General features: G+C 44.0%; 3 protein-coding genes across 10 annotated transcripts in view; 1 reads left to right on the top strand and 2 right to left on the bottom strand.

The window, feature by feature from the left end:
- The window catches only part of VMP1 (vacuole membrane protein 1), a 68,836-nt gene extending 57,213 nt beyond the window's left edge, over positions 1–11,623 (bottom strand). For 2 of the 8 annotated variants that reach the window (XM_064467832.1, XM_064467839.1), the window contains exons 1-4: positions 11,512–11,623; positions 7,045–7,176; positions 2,696–2,797; positions 250–385 (exon numbers count right to left, since the gene is read on the bottom strand). In XM_064467832.1, the coding sequence (XP_064323902.1) occupies positions 250–385; positions 2,696–2,771 (212 nt within the window). In that variant the 5' untranslated portion in view covers positions 2,772–2,797; positions 7,045–7,176; positions 11,512–11,623. The other 6 variants (XM_064467835.1, XM_064467833.1, XM_064467834.1 and 3 more) reach the window with 6 other exon arrangements.
- Positions 11,624–11,645: 22 nt separating this feature from the next.
- PTRH2 (peptidyl-tRNA hydrolase 2) lies at positions 11,646–13,279 on the top strand. Its single transcript, XM_064467842.1, has 2 exons — positions 11,646–11,742; positions 12,619–13,279. Exon 2 carries the CDS (start codon positions 12,638–12,640, stop codon positions 13,154–13,156), a length of 519 nt encoding a protein of 172 aa, XP_064323912.1. The 5' UTR covers positions 11,646–11,742; positions 12,619–12,637; the 3' UTR covers positions 13,157–13,279.
- A 1,706-nt stretch (positions 13,280–14,985) lies between these two features.
- Positions 14,986–24,905, bottom strand: part of CLTC (clathrin heavy chain) — a 33,383-nt gene continuing 23,463 nt past the window's right edge. The window contains exons 20-32 of the mRNA XM_064467958.1: positions 24,722–24,905; positions 24,198–24,390; positions 23,652–23,809; positions 23,270–23,434; positions 23,070–23,177; positions 22,779–22,946; positions 22,458–22,607; positions 22,060–22,191; positions 21,782–21,892; positions 21,029–21,199; positions 20,526–20,747; positions 16,337–16,412; positions 14,986–16,007 (exon numbers count right to left, since the gene is read on the bottom strand). Of these exons, the coding sequence (XP_064324028.1) occupies positions 15,883–16,007; positions 16,337–16,412; positions 20,526–20,747; positions 21,029–21,199; positions 21,782–21,892; positions 22,060–22,191; positions 22,458–22,607; positions 22,779–22,946; positions 23,070–23,177; positions 23,270–23,434; positions 23,652–23,809; positions 24,198–24,390; positions 24,722–24,905 (1,963 nt within the window). The 3' untranslated portion in view covers positions 14,986–15,882. The remainder of the gene's footprint in view (positions 16,008–16,336; positions 16,413–20,525; positions 20,748–21,028; positions 21,200–21,781; positions 21,893–22,059; positions 22,192–22,457; positions 22,608–22,778; positions 22,947–23,069; positions 23,178–23,269; positions 23,435–23,651; positions 23,810–24,197; positions 24,391–24,721) is intronic.

Genomic DNA, 24,905 nt, shown 5'->3' with positions numbered 1-24,905 from the left:
TGCAATTTTCTTCAATTGACACCTTACTGTGTTTACACTTATGGAATATAAGGCAGAAGGCTGAGCCCACAGCTAGAAGTGTGGTGTGTTCCAGGAGCCACCTTTAAGGTACAAAAATACTTATGTTTTCTGAAAGAAGAATTTTAAAGTTGTGAATCATCAGGCAAAGCAAGATGTCAGAATGACCTACTGAATCAAGGCATAGGTTTCCCCAAAATGCTTAGTAGAAGTTAAAGAAATGATCTTTACTTTATGGTCCATTCCTTCAAGTTTATTAGAGTTTCCAGGAAAAAATACTGCAAGGTAACAAGCGGTTGTCTCCACAGTACAATATTCAACCTCTCTTCTCGGTCCCTTCGCTTCCGTTCACTCAACAAAGAGGAATCTGCAAATGAAAAGCAACAGAGGTGTAAAAGCACAGGCTGACAGCTCAGGTTCCATCCCAGCCAAAAACATCCTGACTTTTTAAAAATTTTTTGCTTTGTTAGGAAGTTAGTGTGGGCTCCCACTCATCTTTTCCACTCATCACAAAGCATTTGCTCTGAGGGCATCAGAAACCACGCGACCTCCAGCAAAGGAAGTAAGGTGGCTTTTTTCCCCTCCATGTAGCTGACAACCATTCAAGAATCTAATTGGCCCAGGGTGCAAAAAGTCTGGCGTATCTATTAGCCTTTACGCAAGGTACTGCGCTACTGGTCACAAACAAGATAATACATTAGGTCAAATGCGACCCTATCGCCCACTACAGAGACCACATGTCACTTTGAACTTCTGAATTTGGTTCTCTTCCAAAGCTATTCTCAGACTTCTCCAATCGAACTAGATTGAATTACGTGTGCTCTTTACACACATCAGCCACCATGTAACTGGATAACAGCATCTACCCTCCCAGTCAGGACCCTCAGGCACGGCAAGCCTTGCCACGCTGTTCAGCTTCTCCAAAATGAGCCCAGTGGATGGGAAGTGCTGCCATGACAAGGACCTGCCTTTATCCCGCAGCCCTTCGCTAACTGACACTACACATTTGGTTGTTTTTAACTGCAGTGATTTGGTTATAATGCAGAGCTCGACACTGCTGCAACACCAGTCACTGCACGCTCCCATACAAGTATAGAAGAAAGGTTCTTCTAATCAATATATCATTTTGTGCTTACAATGCAGTCAAGGTTAATAAAAGCCCAAGCTATTTTTTGGATGAGAATGGCTTGTTCAAAGGTTGCCAAGCTTATGAGCTGTAATAATTAAGCTTTTGAAGAAAATCAATTCTGAAATTAGAAAAAAATATCACAAAACAATGAAAAAAACAAACAGAAATAACTCTTGCATCCAGACATCAAACTTGTTTAAACATCACTTACTACACAAAGTCAAAACATATGTATTCTGTTTTGCATATATTTAAAGCATGGCAATAATATTCATAAATTTTAAATTTGCAAAAAGCTGTTGCATTTAAAGCATTAATCTAATCTGAATCCCCAGCATATCGTAACTCAAGATGTATTGCTTCAGTCTTATTCTAGTAATTGAAACATGCTGCCTTATCAGATGCTAATATTTACATAGAAATTGCATCCCTCATTGGTCACAGAGCCCATTTAATTTTGTATTCTTTAGCTGTAAGCATCAGTTGCTTTAGATGAACTAACAGAAATCCTACAATGGCAAATACTGGATAACATCCACATTCCCTCAGAGTTACAGAGTAATTTAAGCCTGTAAGTAAAAGGCTTTGATTTGTTCCATACATACACAGTTTATTTTTAAATCTTGCCACATTCGTTGCATCAAGAATTTGTTCTTTTTTTCACTTAATATTTCTAACAAAAAAATGCTTCAACCTTGTTTTTTGACTGTTTTTAGTCAAGGTTGCAAAACACAATGGTGTAGGACCACATACAACTTGAGAAATCACTTGGTTACAAAACTTAAATATGGAACTGGCACATTCAAAGCTGACAGGAAAAACTAAAGTGATGATCATTCTATGCTATACTATGCAGCACAGATAATTCAGTGACCCAGGCTCTTCATTAAGCATCCTCAGGTTATTTTTCACAAATCCTAAACATAAACTCAAGCCTACTTCAGACATACCAGTGGGGAAAACAGAGGCAAGGCAGGAGATGAAGTAGTTAACTGTTCTGTTAGTAATTTACCATTGAAACTGATTAATTTGAGTGAAGTTAAATGTAGACAGAAAAACTAGAAATTGGAAGACTAATAACTGGATTTCTCCCAGAGTAAACCAGATTTTTATTACCAAGTACAAACTTTTCAGTGCCAAAGGGTGCGGCTGCATAGCCTGACTTCTACCGCCACGTATCTGCCAACATGGTTTAGTTTTTTCAGCTCAGTCCTGTTGCAGCCCCTGTCAGCTTCAGGGACCCAAGTCAGCTTTACAGGGCTCACACGCGTGTGAACTACAGAATAAGAACTTTGGAGGGAGAAAAAAGTATAAGAGAAAACTGAATGGAAATACACGGCATAAAACTATTCTGAGGCTTTACAATACATAAAGCCTCTAGACTCGAGATTGAGAGATGACTGAAGTTTCCAAGATTGCTTCGGGCATTGAGGCCCTCTGCGTTACCCGGGCATGAAGTGCACCAACATAAATTCCCTTCAAGTATTGCACTGGCCATTTTACACACCAAGCTGACCAGCTGAGCGCAGCACCTCATTTTCCACCTACCTGTAAAGTTTCCATTGTGCTGTTCTTTGATCATTCCTATGCGTCTCTGGTCACAATCTGTTCCATTCTCTGCCATTTCATAGATCAGTCACGTATGGGGATCTATCAGCAGGACAAAAACAAAGAGCATAATGTCTCCATGTCTGGTTAGAAGACTCCATTTACCCCACGGTCAAAGTACACAGACAAACATCCAGCAGTTCTCCAGACCCACAGCTATCTGCATTACACCATTAAAAGGGAGAAAGTGATTCAATTCCCACAAATCTAATTTTTTCACTTAAATGACAAAACTCCCTCACTTCTAACAACTGAAAAAAAGCTTGTTAAACAATCCCTTCTACTCATCAGCCCACTGTTTGGGCTCCAGAAGCAGAAGACCTTCATACAGGCCTCAGTTCAATCCTGAGAGAGAGGCACTTAATATTTGATTCTCATATTAGAAAGCATCTATTCTGCCACTAAGCTTCCGGGTAGTTAGCTTGCAAACAGACCTCAAAAACATCACGACCTAAAAAAGTAGCCCTCAAGACAGTAACTAAGATGCAGAACTGCATCTTGTGTTTTGCAGTCTAATATCTGTAACCAGAAAACGTAAACTCTTCAGCGGAGAAGAGCTCTCTGATGGAACGCTTTTTTGAGAAATGTACATTCTGCCTGCTAGTTTAGCCTCTCTCTAGTGAGAGCAGCCTTAAAAAGTGCAAAAGAACAGCTGGGGTTTTCCTGATCGAGGAGAGCAAATAGTGCAGTAATTGGAAGCCAGCATAAATCAGAATGTTGCAAGAGCCCCTTCCCCCCCCCCACCTTAAAAGAAGCCCCAAACTGAAATGCTGACAATTCTTATGCAATCAAACACAAAGTAGCCAGTCAGGCTCCTTGCTTTAAAGATTCTCTCTTGATTCTTAAAACAATTTCTGCAATTTTCTTTTGGAAAGAGAGTCCCACAGAGCTAAAGCATCTTAGCTGCATTACATTTTTCCCTGTAAGCAAATATGATTTACAGTTTTTGATATGCTGCCTTTGTTGGAAAGAAAAGTAGTGCCATATTAAAATGACAGGTTATATAAGACTGTTTAGTGGAGGAAATTGAAGTTTTACAGAAAAAAAATACTTCCCCTTTGATTTATGTTAGGCTTAAGAGCCAAGCAGCAGCTCAGGTTTGGTAAACAGGAGTGAGCTCGCCCTTTTGATTCGGGCTGCAATGATTTTGCCAATTTTTTAAATAAAATGTTAAGATTTCAGGTGCTCTATCTGTTTAATATTTCCAGGGTTTCACAAGTCAGTTTTAGACAGATGTTCTTCTGAACAGGTACAAACCTTGTGCCTTACCTGCAATACAGATAAAATTGCTAGCTAGAATGTGATTATTAAACGGGTTTTACTTAAAAACAATAGTCAAAAGTATCAAGGTCTTGGGAAGAAGTCCTTCCCCCAACACCTCCTTTCTGAAATGAAACGCACAGAAATAGAAATGGGTCTAGTTAAACAAGCTAGCAGAAACTAATCTCTTCCACGTTACGGTTTTTATTCTTTGAAACTTGGGCCCCAAGAACACCCAAACCACCAAGAAAATTAATAAAGCAGCTTTGCCAAAGTTTGCTTGTGAAAAATGCTGAAGGGCTCCATAGTCAGCCAAGGACAACAAAGGACTGACCTGCTGCAGTAAGAGCTCTACAGCATCATTCTGCAGTCATGTGCAATCAAAGGTTTGCTCTGAACTGCTAGTCAAACAGCAGAAATGCGAACCTCCCCCTGTCCTCAGATCAGTTCTACAGCAGCCTGACACCCTGGAGGTCGGGGGAGTTACACCAGTACTTGACTGAGGATAACCGGCCAGTTGCTACGGTGATAGAAGGATCAAATGTTTAGCCATCTCCTAATTTCATTAGGACAGCAAGTCCCTGTAGATGGTGGGGGTTTCGTTTCTACTGACCGCACTTGCTTGTCATGCTCTTGTTTTTTATACGTATAAATACATATTTATATATAGTCACAATATAAGCTTATATACACACATGTATGTGTATATCACACACACAGGTGTTACACACACAAAGCACAAACTGCAGGGGAGAGCATTTAAATTGGGCATCCACAGTTAGGAAGCCTGATGTTCACAGAAATCTGCTTACGAAGCAAAAGCCATCAGAGCTGTTCTGCACACAGCCATGCTAAAAAAATCATTCTGGTTTAGGGAACTTCAGTCACATTTTGTTGGCTTAAATATAACAAACATTAAAACAAAACAAATTTAAGTGGAAGCCACATGTTCCTCATTTTGAAGTTAATTCTTTTTCCTTGTGCAAATCCAGCCTTCAAAATCGAAGTCTCAATTGGTTTGGTCTCTGCTCAGCGTAATTACATTTCAATAAAGTTAATTTGATGTAACACAAACTGCTCTCCATGTTTGATGCTAAAATCTAGGCTGTGCACAACACTCCCTCTCCATGAAGGGAATTCCACTGCAATTCGTTAAACATCTTACCAGCACATAAAAACCATCAACCTCTAGAGATCTCAGGTGCATCGTTAGGGACATATTACAGCTTGCACAAGCTCAACTAGCAGAGCCAGTTTTACCCTGCCTGCTTGGAAAGGCACTAATCTGGGATTAGCTTTGCATAACACTACCTCAAGTACACAAGTCAACATTTACAGCAAAGCAGATAAATAATCCCCTCGCACACTTCTGTGGAGCAAATACTTGTTAAGAAGGTCTTAAAGTTCAAAAATTCTGCGGAAAAGCTCTGAAAACTTCTATTTAAGAGTACTGGTTGACTAGGAGACTTGATACCTATCACATGGCAAGTCCAAATGAGCTGCAATTCAGAAACCAAACCCTTATTGGTTTCAGAAAAAACTCCTTGGTTTACCAAAGTCTAATTATACTTAAAGCATCTTAGCATAAGGAACTGCAGGATGTGCATCCACAAAGCTCAGCTCTCTGATCTGTTGCTCTGTTTGACGCCTATTAGAATCACCAGTCCTGCACTAATGTCTCCCCATGGAGATTATTCAGAGTGGGAGACTGACCCAAAATGGAGTTACCCTTCATTAACAGAGTCCACGTACTCAAGTCTACACTAAATCCATGCTAGTTCACCACAGGAAAATAAATTCCACCTGCTAAACAGAACTTCGCTTCTTACAAATGATGAAAAAGACACAGAGTCCATATCTAAAAATAAATTTGCCTAATACATTGAGCAGCTACCAGCAAATATGAAAATAAACTATTTAAAAGACTGAGAAAAACAACTTTGAACAGTTTTTGTATCAGAGTCGCTTAGATCATTTGTTAGAGCTGTGCTCGCACAAGAACTTCTTTGTAGGGCTGAACAAATAGCCCACAATACACTATTCAGCTTTAGTGCAAGCCATAACATTAAGTATAAAAAGACAATTATTCCTAGTCAAAATGTAAATTGGTCAACAAAAAGGGCTTATGGTAACTGTGACTGGCGCTTCACAGCATAAGTGAGACAAAGCATAACAAGCTATTAGAGCATGAGAACATAAAATTAGGCACTGCGATCTCTGCGCTCCGTAATCAGAGAAAAGGACAAAAGCCTCTTCTTTCTGAAGCTCTGAGGAAGCTGCTGAAGCACCCAAGCGTTGGGTGCACTTACGTAAAAGGAAACAGTTTAAGATACGGCAGTTGGGTGCTCGCGCTCTCACACGGAGCAGCCGAATGGGGGCTCACGTTCTGTAACTAAGGATTTTTTGAGGACTCCTTTCCAATGTGCTGGGACAACTAGGAAGCTGTTAAACTATTTTAATATCACTGCTTTCCCAGGCACTGTATCACTAACTCATACCACTTCTTAAAGAGACGCTGGAACCCTGACTCTCATCTCCGTCAAGGTTACTTGTCACACAGCTGCTAGAGCTAGATTTATAGCTGAGACCGTTTTGCTGATGTTTTCTCCCAGCCACCTTTGCAACACACCATTTCCAGTCTTTTGTAATTTCTTGCATTTTAACCCACATGCTCCAGTCCTGCAGGTACCCTGCTCCTTCTTTCTCCCCAACTTTTCTGATAAGCATTCCCTCTTTATCTACACCACTGTTCTTCAGTTACAGTAAGGACAACAAAAGATTAAAAACCAGACTTCCGCAGGTGGATCTCTAATCGCACTAGAACAGACAGCATTATACATCTGCAACATGGTTCTGTTTCAGTCATCAAATGGTCTACATAGGCAACAATTTACACAGGGAATAAGTTAACAGTTTCTTGGCAAAGTAACAGTCTGGAGAGCACCTTCCCTCAAAAGTCAAAGGCTGCCTGGCCCGTGAACACATTTAGGTAAAGGACGAGATCCGTCTTGAAGTGAAACTTTACATACCCTTTCAGCTCCGCACAACTATGTCACTCTTCACTGCTTCTTCTGTATTCGAAGCCAGCGGAACAGATGCCTACGTCCTCAGCTCTGTAGACATTCAAGACCAAAGCGACTGCTCTTCCAAACCTTCTGTCCCTACAGAGTACGATAATACTGTTCATCATGTGATACAAAACTGACACAGTCCCTAACCTGAAGGTTAATAACTTTCCTAAAGATGATAGAAAACAGAAAAAGTAACTGCTTGATTTTTTTCCAGTCCTTTAACACTCAGGGGAAGCATTCAATTAAAATAAATTAGGACACATCTGAAAGACGTTAAAAATCTCAGCAGATTTAGCTATAATGGGTTACTTTGATATGAGTGCATTTATTCCCATACTAAAAATGTTTTTCTAACTAAAATAGTTTAATCCCTCAAAGGAAAAGTAATTCAGTTGAAGACCACAGGTTTCCATTTTGTGGGTTATGCCTCTGTACACCAGACCTATTTTCCAATTCCTAGCAAAATACTATTTCAAAAAAAGTCATCTGACAATTTAGAGTTAAAATTTCCACTTTTCCAAAAATACTTTGGGACATCTTTTAGGAAAGAATGATTTAATAGTGTTGTAACATGAGTTTCAGGGATGCTGTGCGCTTTCTTTTGTGGTTGCTAAAAGTTTTGTCCCTGCCATTAAGGCCACATATATTAAACTGTTCTCCTGGCTGGATTTTTCTCAGGTGAAACATGAATATTGTCTGTGTAGATCCAGCAGTAGAATCAGGTGCTATAATAATACAGTAGAGTACAGAGTACAATATATAGATGAAAAGGCACGGAAGGTGGTAAGAAAAGCAAAATTCAGGTTGCTCAGGCCTTTCCTGCTGAAAAAGAAAAGCAATTTAAATTTAAGAAAGGAAACGGAAATAACCGGGAATGTGAACATTATCAGTGTAGCATCTCATGCTACAATGCAGATCGCAGACCAGCTCAGTGCTATTTAGCTGCCAGCAGGCAGCAAGCCTGGGGTGGAGAGACCAGCCTGCAGAATGAGACTGCTCCTCTGCTGCCTGGGACAATGCTCAACCAGCTGCTCAGAAAACCACATCAAGGTTATCAGAGAGGGTGAAACACGCTGCTGAGACAGTGACCTGAGGAGATCGCTGGAGACCTCCTTAGCATTACTGCTGTGCTGCTATGCTAACTTCAGTTTCCCAAGCGCCCAGCTCAATTATACCCAGATTTTGAATGGGACAGAATTATAACACATGGTACTTCATGCCCTCTCTCAAACAGAGATTTGGTGACAAGTACTACCACAGCACTGATCAGTGCCACAGCAACATACCTCACGGGGAGGGCACGTCACGTATGCCCAAGCAGCCCTCTCAGCAAAACAGATGATTTGGGAAGGCTGATACGAGCAGAAAGTCTTTGGAGTGAGGGGCCACACAACGTTGGAAAAAAAGACCATAACTTAATATTCAGGTGACTAAAGAGACGCAGTATCTTTCACGCCCACAGGTCCAGAGGCCTATACAGAAACCCACGCACATACTATCCGCCAAGATGTTTGTCTTGCAGCCCTCAGACCACATTCTGCCTTCAGAAGGTGGCAATCAAGCTCTCCGCTGTCAGCCTCCCTATGCTTCCAAAAGGCACAGAGGAAAGAAAGGTCATGGGAATTGTCACAGGATGATAACACATCCTGCACAAAAATGGTCCGCTAAAATTTGACTAGGAACGAATGACGAGTTTAAAAAATAAAAGTATAAACGCAGCCTTAAGAATCACCACCTCTGACTCCTCCAGCAGCTGGTGGAGAGTGGAGATTTGGTAGGAACTTTGTCTTTATCCTATCTTGTAAGAGCTGGGAGACAGTTTCCCCGCAAGAAGATGCTTGAACCCGCCCAGCTGTTATATCCAGGGTGCTTCTTCTCTAAGGGGAGGTACAGCAGAGATGAAAGGGAATGGACAGAAGTATCTAACAAACCCTGCAGAAAAAACAGTAGCTGAAACATGCTCCTGAGACAATAACGTCTGCTTGTCAGACATTAACAGCCTCTAAGTGGAACCAGTTCAGGTTACACTATGGCTGCCTCGGCCACTCCGTGAGAATACACTGCCCATACAACGTGAATCAGAGAGGCTAATTCTGAGCCTTGTAAGAGAGAAATGTATTCTCTTAACAAGTTTGAAATACACTGAACACTGCCTGCCTCACTAATATCTTACTGTCTCCCGGGTCCACCCGATCAGTGCAGCACCAAAACCACCAACGTGCTGCCCTGGGACTAAGGTCCCAACCTGCTGTAGGAACACAAAAAGGTTAGTGTTGCAACAGCTTCAAGGCCGTGCTCTTTGTTCTCATGGAACAGCAAAGTCCATCCAACTCAGACTTCTCCACAAGTAACAGAAGTTAAAGTTCTAACTTTCAGATAACAACGTGCTTCCCATCACCACTATACCAGAAGAACTGGCCTACTCTTACTACACATCAGGAGTCAGTTTTTTGTTTTAAAAGCAAAGTTTAAGAAATAAAAGGAGATCTCAAAATATGCTCTAATTACATGTAATGCTCTCAGGAGAGGCATTCACAAGGTATAGTCAGAAACAGTTATGACATTCAAGAGATATTCAAAGACAACCGCAGAGAAAAAAAGCTTTAAGATGGAAATAGCACAGGCATTCCAGCTAAGAGGCTTGATCCCAGTGTACTCACCTTCCTCATTGCTACTACCCACTTAAAAGCTACTAAGACTCCTCCTCTCCTTTCCCACAGAAACTGTAAGTACCACTGATTTCAGCTGTTAAGTAGGACGAGAAGCTTAGCTCAAATTAACAAGTAGCGCTCACCTCCCATTGCACAACTGGAAACGTGTTTTTTCAAACTCTCATCTAAAAACATGGGATGAAGCAATCATTACAACTATCATTACAAGCAATAAGGAATAAAGAAAAGTGCGTCTCATACTGCAGAAATAATGGATTGAAAGAACGAAGACTGACATAGCGAAGCCCATTTCAATAGGTAAATTAATGCATTAAGAAGAGCTTATATATGCAATCGTACGGTAAGGCGGTATAAAGCACGAGAACCACCAGTCAACCTATCTGGCAGGAAATGGGGTGAAACAACCTTAGAAGAGCAGAAGTCCTAACAGTAAAACAGCACCAGAAGCCACTGCTCAAACAAAATTCATATGCTCCAAGGCATAAAAGAGTATTATCACACTCTCTCCACCTCAGAGCGCTCAACCCATATTATTAACCTTAACTAAACCAGGATACCCACTTGTTGGTAATCACACAGCAGAGACAAGGACAGGAGAGGATCCTGAAGGAATGTCATATGTGCAGTTCGAAGCGGATAACCTGGATTCACAGCATTTCATAGATAAACAGCCACCAAACAAACTTACCACCCCTTCCCTCAGGTCACCTACACGACTCGCCAAACATCTAAGAGGCAAAACTGGAATGAAACAGGAAACTCACTCCTTTATTACCTTCTGTACTCACTAGAGGACATTGGCCAGAGAACAGAAGAACAGACAAACCCATCTAGGCGCTTAACTTTCGTCAGCAGACATGAGTCATTAAGACTGTTCCCGGGTTTGGGCCTATCCACACAAGTCCATAAGCCAAGCGGCAGCCGCTAGGAACCAGGAGCGCTGGCGTGAGGCAGAGGATGCAGTTACAGCCCAGCTAGGGGAGCGCAACACATTTCTGCTGGAGAAGCAGACAGAGACCGTCGGATTCCGACTCCTTGCAGCTGGAAGGATGAATTTCTCCCTGTGTCATCAGGCTTCCTCCCCTGGGCCAAAGCAGGGCGATTCTACCACACTGGTTGCGGGGTTTTGTCCGGCGCGGCATGAAGCGTCCCGAGTGGAGCCGGTGTCCCGTGGGACGGGGAATGGGTTGGCAGCAGCAGAGCCGCGGCCCTGAACACGGTGCGGAGCGGCCTCCGCACCTCCAGCGGCTCGGGGAAGCCTCTCGGCTCTCCCCCTCCCGGCCTCCCTCACCCCGCAGCGCTCTGCCCGCGGCCGCCTCCCGCCTGCAGCTTCCCCGCACCGGGCCGGGCCTCTCCCGCCGCCCCAGGCTCGCACAACACCGACATCGCGGGCCCTCGGAGGGTCGCGGTGCCCTGGGACGCCGCCGCCCCGCCTGCCGGCTCTCCCGCCCCCCTGAAGGCCTCCCCCCGCCGCCCCGCCCCGCCGCGGGGCCGGACCGCCGCTGGGCTGCCCCACCGCCAGGCCGCCGGTGTCACCGCGAGGACACCGGGAGAGGAGGAGGGGGCGGCGGCGCCGGGGCCGGCCGGGAGGGGAGCGGCCGCGGGCTCGGTGCTGAGGGGGCGGGATGGGGGACGCGGTGCCGCTGAGCGGACGGCCGCGCGGACACCCCCCCACTACCCGGGGAAGGCCCTGCGGCGACCCAGCCAGGCCAAGCCAAGCTCAGCCGAGCCGACCCCTCGGCCACACACTCACCCCACTCCGCGCCGGTAGCTCCCACTGGGCCCGGGCCAACCCGGAAATGGGGGCGGGGCCAAATCCGGGCCTTCCCGCCCACCGCGCGCGTCACTTCCTATGAGCCTCACGCCTAACCCCACCCTATTCGCGACCGGCGGTCAGCTCTTATTCCGCCCCTCCTGGCCACGCCCTGGTGGCGTCACTTCCGAGCGACGGCGGAGCGTCAGCGGCCTGGTGGGCGCGTGGCAGGTAAGCGGCGGGGCGAGCTCAAGGGTCCGTTTTCACGTGTGATTTTAACAAAACTTGCGGGCTTTTCTCTCTTCGTTCTGCTCCCCGAGTTGAAGCCCGTCACCGATAAGTTGTGCACCGTCACCGGTGACGCGTTTGCGAGTAGAAAGCCGTCACTGGCAGCGCAGGGGACCGCGCACCGAGGAAGGCGCCTCTGAACAGCCCTTCCCAGGGCACGAGGATGGGCCCCCTCCTATCAAACGCCGCCCCCGCACAGCCCCGTGCGCGCTCACGGGGTGAAAATCCCGGAAGGGCCCCCTGGAGCTCATCCCGTCCCACCCCTGCGTGAGCAGGCACCCCCAGAGCAGGGGCACAGGGCCGCGTCCAGGCGGGGGGTGAATGTCTCCAGGGAAGGGACCCCACAGCCTCTCTGGGCAGCCTGTGCCCCTGCTCGGGCACCCGCACAGGGAAGGGGTTTGTCCTCATCTTCAGGGGGAACTTCCCGTGTTCCAGCTTGTGCCCGTGGCCCCTTGGCCTGGCGTTGGGCACCACTGGAAAGAGCCCGGCCCCATCCCCCTGACCCCCACCCCTCAGATATTTATAAGCACTGATGAGATCCCCCCTCAGCCTTCTCCTCTCCAGGCTGAACAGACCCAGGTCTCTCAGCCTTTCCTCACAAGGGAGATGCTCCAGCCCCTGATCATCTTGGCAGCTCTCCCCTGGACTCTCTTCAGCAGTTCCCTGTCCTTCTTGAACTGGGTGGCCCAGAACTGGACACAGCACTCCAAATGTGGCCTCACTGGGGCAGAGCAAAGGGGGAGGATAACCTCCCTTGCCCTGCTGGCCACACTCCTTCTGTGCCTCGAGCAAACCCTGTCTTTCCCCTCCCTTTCACAGCCAGTCTCCAAAATCCCCTATGGATTATCTCTCCAAACCTGGGCTCCTCAGCGTCATCGCTGGCATCGCGTGTGGAGTGTGCCTGGGATGGGGCATTCGCGGGAGGTTTTTAAGGCAGCCCAAAGCCAGAATGACCTCACCTGCAAACAGCCTGGGGAGCAAAGCTGACATCATGGGAGAGTCCGGTGAGTTCAAGATGGTGCTGATTGTCCGCAATGATTTGAAGATGGGAAAGGGTAAAGTAGCAGCACAGTGTTCCCATGCTGCTGTTTCTGCCTACAAGCAAGTTCAGAGAAGAAATCCTGACCTCCTCAAACAGTGGGAGTACTGTGGGCAACCAAAAGTGGTCCTCAAAGCTCCTGATGAAGAGACTCTGCTCCAACTCCTGGCTGAAGCCAAACACCTCGGACTGACTGTGAGCTTAATTCAGGATGCGGGTCGTACCCAGATAGCTCCAGGCTCCCAGACTGTCCTGGGCATTGGGCCGGGACCAGCTGACATAGTAGATAAAGTTTCTGGTCACCTAAAACTCTTCTAAACAGGGGACCAAAGAAAGCTGGATGCATTGGTATATATCAGTACTGAAGGGATAAAATCCAGGTTTTGTGATTTTTTCCATATGTTCTCTCAGTATAAATAAAGTAACTGCATTTTTTTAAGAGATGAGTTTCTCTAGCTTCTGTATTGTGTTCTAAAGTGGGAAAGGAAACGCTGGGCTCAGTGGAGTTGAGGAAAATAGAGCTGGCAGAATTTTACTACCCACAAGAAGGAACCCAGTATTACTTTAGACTTGTGGATTTGATTGAGGATTTTGCACTTTGTCTGGTTTAGCAGCTTAATAGACATGTTAATAAAATGTAAGCGGTTCTGGCCCATGTGCTAAAAATGACAAGTTTCCCCCTCTCTGCCTTACAGGAGGGTTTTTTTGAAGAGATACATTCTTTAATTCAGAAAAGATCAGCTGCTGTGAAGCAGTTAAAAATTGCCCCATACAGCTGAGGGCAGCTGTAGCCAACTTCCTGCACACACAGTTTCCAACAGAGTGATGCAATAGCTTGTGTCTGGTGTGTTACATGCTTATAAAGTTAAGGTCAGGGCTGCAAAGCCTGCTCAGGAGCCAGCAGACAGTTATGGGGAGCAGCTGGAGCCATGCTCCTTTCTGGAGGTGTCTGGAGCTCCGCACTTGCAGGGATCTGCAGGCAGGTCAGGCCCAGTTTAGCCAAGGTAGAGTTACCCTACCTCTGAACAGGTGGTCATATAGGGACTAACTTAAATCCTGTTTTACTTGGGGTTAACGGGTCATCTTGGGTTTAAGGAAGCACTCAGCGATGTTACAGGACAGAGTTTAGATCATTCTGATTGTGGCTTGTGTAAATTTCACCCATGCAGCTCCACTGTGACTTTAACACCGTAAAAGGCAAGTTCCCTGCACTTCTAGTGAGATGGACTTTCTCTGAGTCCATTTTATAGCAAACCTGTTTTGCAAGAACTGTGTGGTTGAGCACATTTCTTCTACAACCTCAGCCGCATCCTCCAGTTGAGTGCCTATGAAATACGCACTCAAATATGAGAGGGAACAGGCGTTGTCTCTATCAGTCAAATTTACAGACCCAGAGGGAATATCAGAGGGGTTGAAATGCAAATGGAGTAAACACTGAGAATGGAGACATTTTTCTACCATGCCACTTATTCAAGGACTGACACGACTCACTGCAGACCTTTGCTCCACCACTCTCGAACAAAGACCTACAGCCACTTACAGCCTAAGGCAAGTTAAGCTCCCCCAGACGCTGCCACCCACCATCACACACAGAACCACTGCAGTGCTCAGCTGATGGTACCACACCATTAACTGTGGAGTGCACAGCAGGAAGGGGATTCAGCCTCGGAGCTGGAACCTGGCACTGTGGCCAGAAGCTTCTACAGCTACAACAAGTAGGGCCAGTGCTGTAATACTCGTTCCACTCAAATATGACAGTAGAGAAACATTTAAGTCAATTTTATTTGAAGCTAAATATATTTAAGGCAACTTACATACCTAGAACATGATCTCAACTGAACTGACACGCCCTACTACAATCCTAATGTATCATCTGGTCAAATATGCTGTAGTTGACCGCCACGCAGCCAACTATTGGAAAGTGCTATTTTCTTCTCTCTGGTGTAATCTTTCTACAGGAAAAGCATTACATATTTTCTTGTACTGCCCCTCAGTGCAAGACACCAGTAACGGTCCCCACTGCCACTCTAACAGCCCCTCATCCCCTTGAACGCACGCACTTGCGTGCCCCATACTACTAGCACTGTAATGCTTGGTTCGAGTCCGATGGTCCTTTTTGAAGACAGTAAAGTGAAGCTACCACTATGCAGCATGTCCACAGTCCAGTAATTTATTTTTAAATTGAGTAATTTCAAATTGCACAAACAAAACTGAACAGCAATATGCTTGAATTCTCTCTTCTGTACACTCAAAACAGTGATCTAAAACACCACAATATCCAACATACACAAACCTCAGGGCAGGGTTAGTAAATACACAGATTGGAATCATGGTGCTCTGTTCCTGAATGGAATGTCCCACAAAAGCACAGGATACAGCACAACATAAGGTCAGCTGTTACATATGGAGTGAGCAAAAAGACACTAGCATTTTCTAGATGCATAACTGGAAAAACCTGCATAGGTTAAGGAAAAAAAAAACAGCTTTTACTCATTTTAAGTCAGGCAAGGTTGTCTGTACGCACTTTAAATTCTTTTAGAGCTATGACTCCAGCCAGGGTAGGATATGCTGATTAGTGTTGTCTCTTGTCAGCAGTCTTGCAAGGTCAAATACAAGTATCTTCGCTTTAGCTTTCTCCGAATATACCGTGAGACTTAAATGCATTTAGAATAGACAGTACATACTGTAAGCTGCTCACATACAATGAACTTAAGATTCAATATTAGAGTTTAACACTATAGAGTGCAAATCAGAATCTTCACAATAGACTTAATGGTAATAAGCAGTCCTGCAAAAGCCCACTTGAACAAAGTTGTTTAAACTATTCCCCTTTTAAAGTAAAGTCTAAATGACATGGAATGTGAAAAAGATTTAACATAAGTGATTCAAATAGTTTGCGCTAGAAAAAACAGTCCTTCATGAAATAAAGGTTACAAGAACACGAGGCAGAACTCTTGCTTTTCCCTGTTATGAGTTAAAGCGGGGAGGGACGGTGGAGTTTCAGTAAGAAAATACGCTAGCTCCAAACTGACTTGTGCTGCATCTTACATGCTGTACCCAAAGCCAGGCTGTGGTTGCCCGTACGGAGGTGCAGTGTAGCCATAGCCGAAAGGTGCTTGTGGAGGAACTGCGACACTGGGTCCTGCTGTCAACATTAGCTGTGGCTGACCTGGAAGACAGAACCATTTCATCTTTATTCCCCGGCACTGAGAGTTCAGCCAGCAGAATTCCTGCAGCTTCCCTGGAGACATCTGTATGTTTAACAGTAACTCCCTAGTATGAGCTAGGGCAGTCTTAAGTCCTGCGGTCCAGATCCAACCCTAGCAGCAGCATTACAGTTGTGATTTATCTCGTATTTTGGAACACACACCCTTAAGACTTGATTTCACATAAAGAACGGTCCCATTTCCAAGGACTTCCTCAGGAAAAAAAACATGACTAGAAGTGAGGTTTTAAAAGCAAAACGTGTTACTGACAACATACGAACTAAAGCATTACCATAAACGATAGGTTGTGTTTCCGTAGCTTGCTCCTCTTCCTTTCTCAAAGACTCTGACGCATCCAGTTTATCCACCTGGAATTGAGACCAACAGTTAAAAAAACTCCTCTAAAAGAGGTACTTATTCATGGCAGAGAAGTGGAAAAGCCTTAGTGATATGTTAACACCCATCAAGAAAAGGAGACCATTTACAAGTTAAGATCAATTCAAGTAGCAATGTTGGTACTGGTGCAGTCAAGATTGTCTGTTTCCTGAAAAAAAAGTCCCTAATTGAGGGATCTGTGGAACTTCTTTGAAAGTTCACTCCGGGCTCAAGGTTTGTACGAAAGGTCCCATACTGGACTAGAGCTACTTTGACATCAGTAAGCTCATCAGTCAGTGTTGCTCCAACTACTTCGAACCAACAACCTTAGGACACGCAAACTCAGGTTTTAGCACAATGTCACGTGGAGACCTTTGGCATTGGAGCAATTGCTAATATAGTGCCCAGACCTGGAGAAGTTTCCCTGAACGTAACATTGAGGCAAAGTAATGTGAAGTTGGTATTTGTATACAGAAGACTGCAATAGCATCCGACATGTCACTTGAGCCTCAAGATTTCACTTTCCAAACCCATTCGCTCATGCAATTTAAGTTCAAATGCAGAGAATGCATGTGTATAAGACTTGCTTTTTTTTTTTTTCCACTCTAGAACTGTGTGGCAGTCAGCCTAAACCCACAAATACTCAACTCGTTCAAGCTTAATACACAGTAACAAGACAGACTAGCCAGCTTCACCCTGCTGCACAGCAAGTGCAACTGTGCTGTTAGCCCACCCCTACAGAAAGGCAAGAGAAGAAACTTGTTCTGTAGTGAAGTATTGCTTGTTACTAAAACAGAGCCAAGGAAACTCAGCATTACTACAGTCTAAGGCAGGCCCTGAAACTAAAAACCACAAAAATTATGTCCTGGTATTTTACCTGGGAGATAAGATTTAGAATAAAGTCAGAGACAATCATGCCAATTACTTTTTAAGACAGTAAGACAACTCACAAACCAGATTAGTCTTTCATTTCATTTCTGTCCTTAATAACAGAGTTTGAAGACAGGTTTCCTGTACTTACACAGGATCAGCATTACTTATTCAGCTACACCAACATCCACGAGTCAAATAGTTTTCACCTTAACTGTGCTACATTAGCAAATATTTGCAGGCAGCCGTAACAGCTTTCTTCATTTTAGTTGTGAATTACAACACATGTTCCATAAACCTGTTAATTTGTAACCTCAATTAGAGGCATAAATCCAGGAAGTGGCATAAGTCCTGAGCTTTACAAGTTCATTCATTGACCGGGCTTTCATGGCAAGCCTTTTTGTTGCCTCACACCAGTATCTGGCTTGCTGCTGTCAAAGTGCACAGGAGTGTATGCCAATGCTTTGAGACTCATTTCCAGACACCGTGCTGAGAACTGCACTGTTTTTAACTCAAATAGCAACACACTGAACACAGAAGCACACGTTTCGAGATGCGAATCCAAGGAGAATGTGCAGAGTTTGCTACTAAGCAGAGGCATTTGGCTTACGCACGCTTGGAAAGCCTCCAGCCCAGGACATATAATGCATTTTTGACCCAGTTTCGATGCCTCCCCTCAGAGCTAAACAAGTATTTACAATCACAAGCGCAAGTTTGAAACCAGCCTGCAGGATGGTTCTTACACCACTTGCTTGAGCATCACCAGGTTGAGCACCCTACATACTTGTAGCAAGATTGTTTTAAAGGCTTTTCCACAGGGACTGCAATAAGCTGCAGAGGAAAAGTAACATGCATTCAATGTTCTTGTGTTATGTGTGCATGAAAAAGAGGCAAAAGTACTGAAGCAAGAGTGAGGTCTGAAGATGACTGCCATACAGGCTCCCCCCAAAAAACCACACGCAGCCCACAGCAATGCCTTGTAGCTTAAGGAATAGTGGGATGTAATTGCAATGACTGCTACACATGCGTAGTTTATGCAAACACTGCAGTTCAATTACCTTTTTTCACACACACGCTTTCTTACTGCCTCACCTACTAGCTGCTGAAGGACCTTACACTATGCATTTTAGTCAGGTTAGCCTTGAGTTCCAGTGGTGTAATTACAGACATCTTGTCACCAAGAAGCAGTTTCCACTTAGTCCATCTTCAAGCCATTTGTCAGTTTGTTCGCCCTTTGCTCAACCACATTAATGGAAAAACTCAGGCTAGGGCTGACCTCTGGTCTAAGGAGAATCGGAATGATATTTGTACAGAAGCAGATGGACAGAAACCTTAAGAGACTGCCCTTTGGAAGGGCAAAATTGCATAGCAAAAGGCAAGCCTCGGAGTAGCCTCAGAAGAGCCATAAGCATTATCTTTTTTTCTCTTTTTTTTTTTTTAAATGGGGTAGCAAGAGAAGTTTAGTGAAGCTGAAGAGCTTGGAAGGCAGTCTTTTTTGCACAACTACAAGAAATTTACTACAGGGAAGAGAACCACAGACTTTGTCTAATAGCTGAAGTTTTGAGTTGCTATGTGAACTAGAGCACCATGTGGATTAGACTAGCACCATAAGAACTGGACACCTGAGTGAGGAAGAGTCTCTTCTGAAGCAGCTAGTATCTATTCTGCCTACTGTCAGCACGCATTAGTAATGGTCAAGAGATCAGAAACTGGATCACAGTCCTTAAACTAGCAAATATCATATTGATTTATGGTTCAGAGACAGTGGTCCAACACTTCATTATTTCTTATTGGAGGAGGTTTTCCCAGTCAGATTGGCTGTCAAATAGTAGCACTTGTATATCCTTTCGATACCAGGTTGACTGTGATCCAACTGATCACCTGTATGCCCTTCCTAAGCATCTACTAGCTTATTAGTAGCAAATGAATCTACTTTTGTCCTACAGCACTAGCTACTTGTAGAGTTAAACAATTTGCATATGCTTTAGTGATATTTTGTTTGGGGGAAAAGCAGTAGCAGCAGTGTAGTAAACATAGGAAAGGAAAAACTCATGCAGAATCCTTAGACTTAGTCCTCCAGACTTAAAGATGGAAAACAAGAATCAACTTTCACCTTTTCCTTTATTGCATCAACCTGCAAAGGAATTCAGAAGGTGCAGCTTAGAAAAATCAAATTTCATATTTAGCATATAAAAGGTAGAAACAAAAGCGTCAGGGAAGAAATAATTAAGGTACAGGCGAGTAAAAACAAAGATACACCAGAAGTATCTGCTTTAGAGAGGCAGCTCTGCATGTTGCTAGATCTTACTGCGTTGATTTCATTAGCTACGCTACAGTTACATCCTAAACCTTTAGCAGATCATGAAATCTTAATCTTTTAAGACTCCTACTCCAAGACTACTACTCTAAAGAGAGGCCTAGTATTAGCTTGGTACATATCAGGCATATCTGACAAGCAATGCTATTGCTTAGATAGCTCCCCACCTCCCCCAAAATACAGCATTTAAGGATAGCAAGTTGCTCTAGGACTACAGAGTAGTCCTGCCTTTAGAAGGGGCAGCCAGGCAAACCTTCTAGACAAACAGGCCCTCTAGTCTTCATTGACTCAAGCACTGAGTTAAGCTTTTACTTCTCACAGGAGTCTTAATCATGAAGGAATTTACACCATTTCACTGGAAGATATTCTAAAGGCTGGACAAATCTGGCTAGTGACAGTTGGTATTTAACTCAAGTCTGGTTCAAGTCTGTCAGAGCATTACCAAGTACTTCCCCATCCTAAGTCACTTCAAACAAAAGCCAAGTCATAGTTAATGCCATTAAGTATCAGAGCCACATTTTAGGTTAAGTGCACAGCAGACCAAGTTAGCTCAAGATCTAGCTATAAAGCTTTTTTAGTACACAGTCTAGAATTTAGTTAGAGCTTGATTCCAGCAGGGATTCCTGACCGACACAGCATATGAAAAGCCTGAGTCCTGGAACTACTTTAAGACACTGCCCATGGTCAGGCAAATACTACTGATGTAGGTTCTGTAATTGGTAGATAGGGTGAAGTCTGCAAGTGTTTCAGTCTCTTAGAGGGCGAAGTCTCTCCCCAGATGGACTGAAAAACAAGTGTGGACATGGACAGACAGACATCTGACAAAGCCCATATCAATGTTAATAGCAAGCAGACAGTCTCAAGGCATACACCACAGTGACTAACAAGCTTTCGGTGTTGGAGAAGCACCTGCTCTTACCTTGGTCAAGTACTCCTTCATGACCTGAATAAAGTATGGCATGGCAAAGTCCATGATGTTGTGCCTCCACGCTGTTTCCAAGACAACATCCGGCCTCAGGAGATCATAGCAGGTGAAGAGACAAGCACCAAAGCATTCTTTCTTGTTCTCCTGCAAGAACCACTGCAACAACTCTTCTGCCAACTCAGTATCTTTGGATTCTGAAGCATACTGCATTGCATCCTACAACAGGAGAGAGTCTGTTTAGCCTCAGGTGCCACAGTACAATCACTGACATGGATGTAATATTTAAGCTAGAACCTAAAACTGACATTAACAGAGAGGAAGCAATCTATGACTTGTTTCCCAGAAATCTGTCCATCTACTGCTAGTCTGAGGCAAAATCACCCAGATTAGCAACAGGCACCACCTAGTGGCATCCAAAGAGATGCAGCTTTCCTAGGAAGTCATGGGTCTCCAAAACAAGCCAATTATGCTAAGCCAGACCTGTGTAGTGGTCTTACCTTATACAGTCTGTCTTTCTTACAGAGTTCTACACTCTGTTTCCAGCGATTGTTTCCTTTGAAGAGATACGCAGCAATTCTTCGGAATTCTATTAGTTCATGTTTCTCCAAACGTTGAGCGAGAGAAATGTTGTCAAAGTTGTCATAAGCGTCTATAGAAGTCCTAAGAGCCTGAGTTAAGCAGAAAAGTTATTCACACCTCAAATGTACAGCTGCATCCAGAGATGCAAACAGTGGTATTTTTCAGTAACAATTGCTGATGTTAAGAGCCTCTGAATACCCAACAGCCGTTCTCTGAAAACAGTAGAATGACTAGACTTTGTAACTGTTTGCCCTTTATGCGAGTTCTTTCCTTAGCACCCACTACTTGCTTTAAAGAAAAGCTGATCTGTCACATTCATAACAAAGTAGTCAGTCTATCCCCAGTAGAAATGACTCAAAAAGCTCCCACAAAGCCACTAACAGTTCTCCACTTAATCCTTGGCTAGTCACCACTAGTTCAGTTTGAAGTGGCAAAGAACATGTACTTAGGGAATGCAAGTAAAACCGCAAGCAGGTAAAATCTACTGAAAACGAGAGAGAAACCTTGTTTCTAGATATTAAATGCACACCCAGAATATTAGGCTAATACTGACACAGAAGCCAGCTTGAATAGGACTTAGAAATTCGGGAATAGCTGCTTCTATCACAAAGCATATACAACATGCAAGCCAAAACCCATTCCAAATACTACCATTTCAAGACAAGACGTACCTGGTAGTCTTCTTCAATAATGAAGAGGTTGTTCAGGGACTCATTCACTGATTTGTTGTTGTGATTTTGAACAGAGCGCAAGTAAGGCTTAACCAGTGGTAGCTGTTTAACCTTCAAGGAATCAGGTAGATAAATTTATGTCAAAATAACTTTCTGCAGAGGTCCCCTAGCATCTTCCTTGTGAGTCAGTGAGGTAGCTAAGCATTTTAAAATGCTACTACAGCTAAATGCTTTTCCAACTGCAACTTTTTCTTTGATCTGGATAGTAGGAAAATTACCTTTGTGAAGAAGGTGACAGCACGAGTGTGGTCAAGCCGAGGGGACAATACCATCAGCAGATCATTGAGCAACAGAGGTTTAAATTCCAAATAGAACTGAACTGCCTTGTAATACAGCTCCACATTGGCCACCTAGAGACAAGTAAGGATGCACATTCAGAGCAGAAGCTTGATTGCAGAGGAATCCAAATGAAAGAGACATAACCTCAGCTATTCCAGCACAACTAAGCCACCCATCCAAGACTCATTCTTGTCTCTAAAATCTATTTAGTTACTGCAGTTGACTTGCTTTCAGATTATGTGGCAATAGCAAGAACTTTGAACCAGCTACTAGAGAAGGAAGAGATCTGAAGTGCACAGAGCAAGAAATTTACTTCCTTCCACTAGGAAAGCAGTACCTTAGTGATGATATCTTTGAACTGGCCTTCTTTCCAAGCATCTGTTGGGTGATTCATCATTGTGATTATGGCATTATCATATTCCTCATACTTATCATACAAGAACACCAATTCAGCCCAGAGATGAGCTTGTTCTGCAGCTCTCAGAACCTAAGCAAAAGGCATATTGGAAATTTCGGTTAACATATATTGCTATCAGCGCCCATCAGTGCTCAGGCTTTAGTGCTATTAATAACCTCAAGAGTTACTATTGCAAAAGCTAGGGTACAGACAATCCTGACACATGCGTTTGAAGTTAAATTTAAGGCCTCAGACTTTCACCTTGGGGATGTTGACTCTGGACCAGAACAGCTCTAAGTGCTCCCTCATCTTCTGTGGCTTGAATTTGGAGTAGAGAATTGCCAGCTCTGTAAACATCCCCATGTGTGCTCGCTCAAGTCCAAGTGCTGCTTCCAACATAGTTATCAGCTCTTCAAAGTAGCCACGATCCTAGCAGATACATAGAGATGTTTCACATTAGGAATCGACCCGATGACTCAATGTCCAGTTTTGGACAGAATTGCCATAAAACAATTTATACTTTGACTGTACAACAGGAGCCTGCTTAATTACCTGGTAATAGTTAATTAGCTCTTCCAACTCATCTGCATGCACTACGATATGGAGCCCACACATCTGGGCCAGGCGGAACTCTTTTCCATCAACACAAGCAAAGCAGACCTGGAATTAACAATTGCATTATTGATTATAAATCAAAGCTTCTGAAGAGGCTACAGCTTTGACACCAACTTACACAATCACAGTAAGTTTACCTCTTTCCATGTGCGAGTACTGTTTGCTTTCCGAGCACCATCCACAGCTGCCTGGTATTCACCTAGGTGAACTAAAGTTGAAGCTAAACGGCCAAAGTTGGACACATTGTTATACAACAGCTTAGCCGCTTCATACATCTTTTCATCGTAACAGCGATCGCCAACCTACAGGAGAGCATAACCAGGTTATTTCTGCAGATTTTCAGTCATGGGCTTACATAAAATGTGTAGCGTTCAAGCCATGATTAAAATGGAAATGCCTTTAAAGTCTAAGATCTATCTGCATATCCAAAGAGATAGAATTCCCAATGCCCCTCTGGTTAGCAATGCCTAAGGAGCCTGCTGCTGTGATTCAGCAGAACTGGAAGTCAGTCTCACTCACTTGCTGGATATGTGCATTGTTGGGTCCATTGATAAACTCCTCTAGCTCTGCTAGGCGGTTTGTTTTAGCAAGAGCAAAGATTAATTCCGTTTCCACATATGACTCCCGGGCCTTCTTGCGTGCCATCTGGAGATACTTCACCAGTTCCTCCCAGTTTCCTATGAAACAGAGTTCAGGATGCTTACTTCCCACCATTAAGGGCACTTGTGCTTCAACTACACTACCAGCTCAACCTAGTTTGACGTAAGTATTTCCACAGCTATTCCCCAACCATCAAGACTAGCCTTCAGACTGCACATGCTACGTTAGATTACTATGGTCACCTTTTGATGGGCCTAACTAAATAAATCCTGGTATTTAACTTCATGCAAAGGCCTCCTTGTAGCAACTGCTCTGACAGAGGTCTCCAGCTAACTATAGGAGGTAGATATAAATTCCTGTACTGCTTCAAGATACAGGTTTGGCAGAACTGCTGTTTGAGCAACAGACCCTGCAAAAGAGCTGAGCAACATCAACAGCAAAGATTTAAATAAAACTTAATCATACCGCTGGCATTGGCAGCTTGAACAACTTCCATGTACGAGGAAGGATCATCTGCTTTAATATACGAGTCAATTGCTTCCTTGACCATCCCTTTCTGAAGCTGTGCTTTAGCCAGCTGACTCCATACAGCGGGCTCATTGCAGCGTTCAGCAAATTCATATGCACGATCCAGGTTTCCAATGTGCTCTATTAACACCTAAAGAAAGGGTTACTGTGATCAGCCACTCTCTATAAAGGTCAGTTTTACAAGACACCGAGCTGTGTTTCATGTCAGTTCTTCAATGGATCCACAGCTGCTTTTAAAATAGGGACTACTCTGTACAACCCACACAGCATGAGTGGTTTTACGCTTCTGTTTCACTTACTAGAGGGTTCAATACACATTTGTTCTATTTCATAAGATAAGACACTGAGCAGCTTTGGTCACTTTGCTAAGTGGTGTTAAGTACCAAAGTTGCAAGTTAACAGCAAAGTCCTCGTGCGAGGATGAACACAAAGAGTTATCACAGATTGAGATTTTAAGATACCTGTACAGCTGACGTGTTGACATCAAATTTCCTGAAGATAGCAAATGCCTCCTCAAAAAGCTCATTGCTGATAGCTATATTGGCTATGTCTGGAGCATCATAATTATCCAGGCGATTGATGTATTCCATGACACGCGTGCGATCAGCCTTAATAGCTGTAAGAATGAGAAGGTTCTGCAGATTC

The sequence above is a fragment of the Phalacrocorax carbo genome, chromosome 17 (assembly GCF_963921805.1).
Source record: "Phalacrocorax carbo chromosome 17, bPhaCar2.1, whole genome shotgun sequence".
Lineage (NCBI taxonomy): Eukaryota > Metazoa > Chordata > Aves > Suliformes > Phalacrocoracidae > Phalacrocorax > Phalacrocorax carbo.
This window is presented reverse-complemented; position numbering and strand designations above follow the sequence as displayed.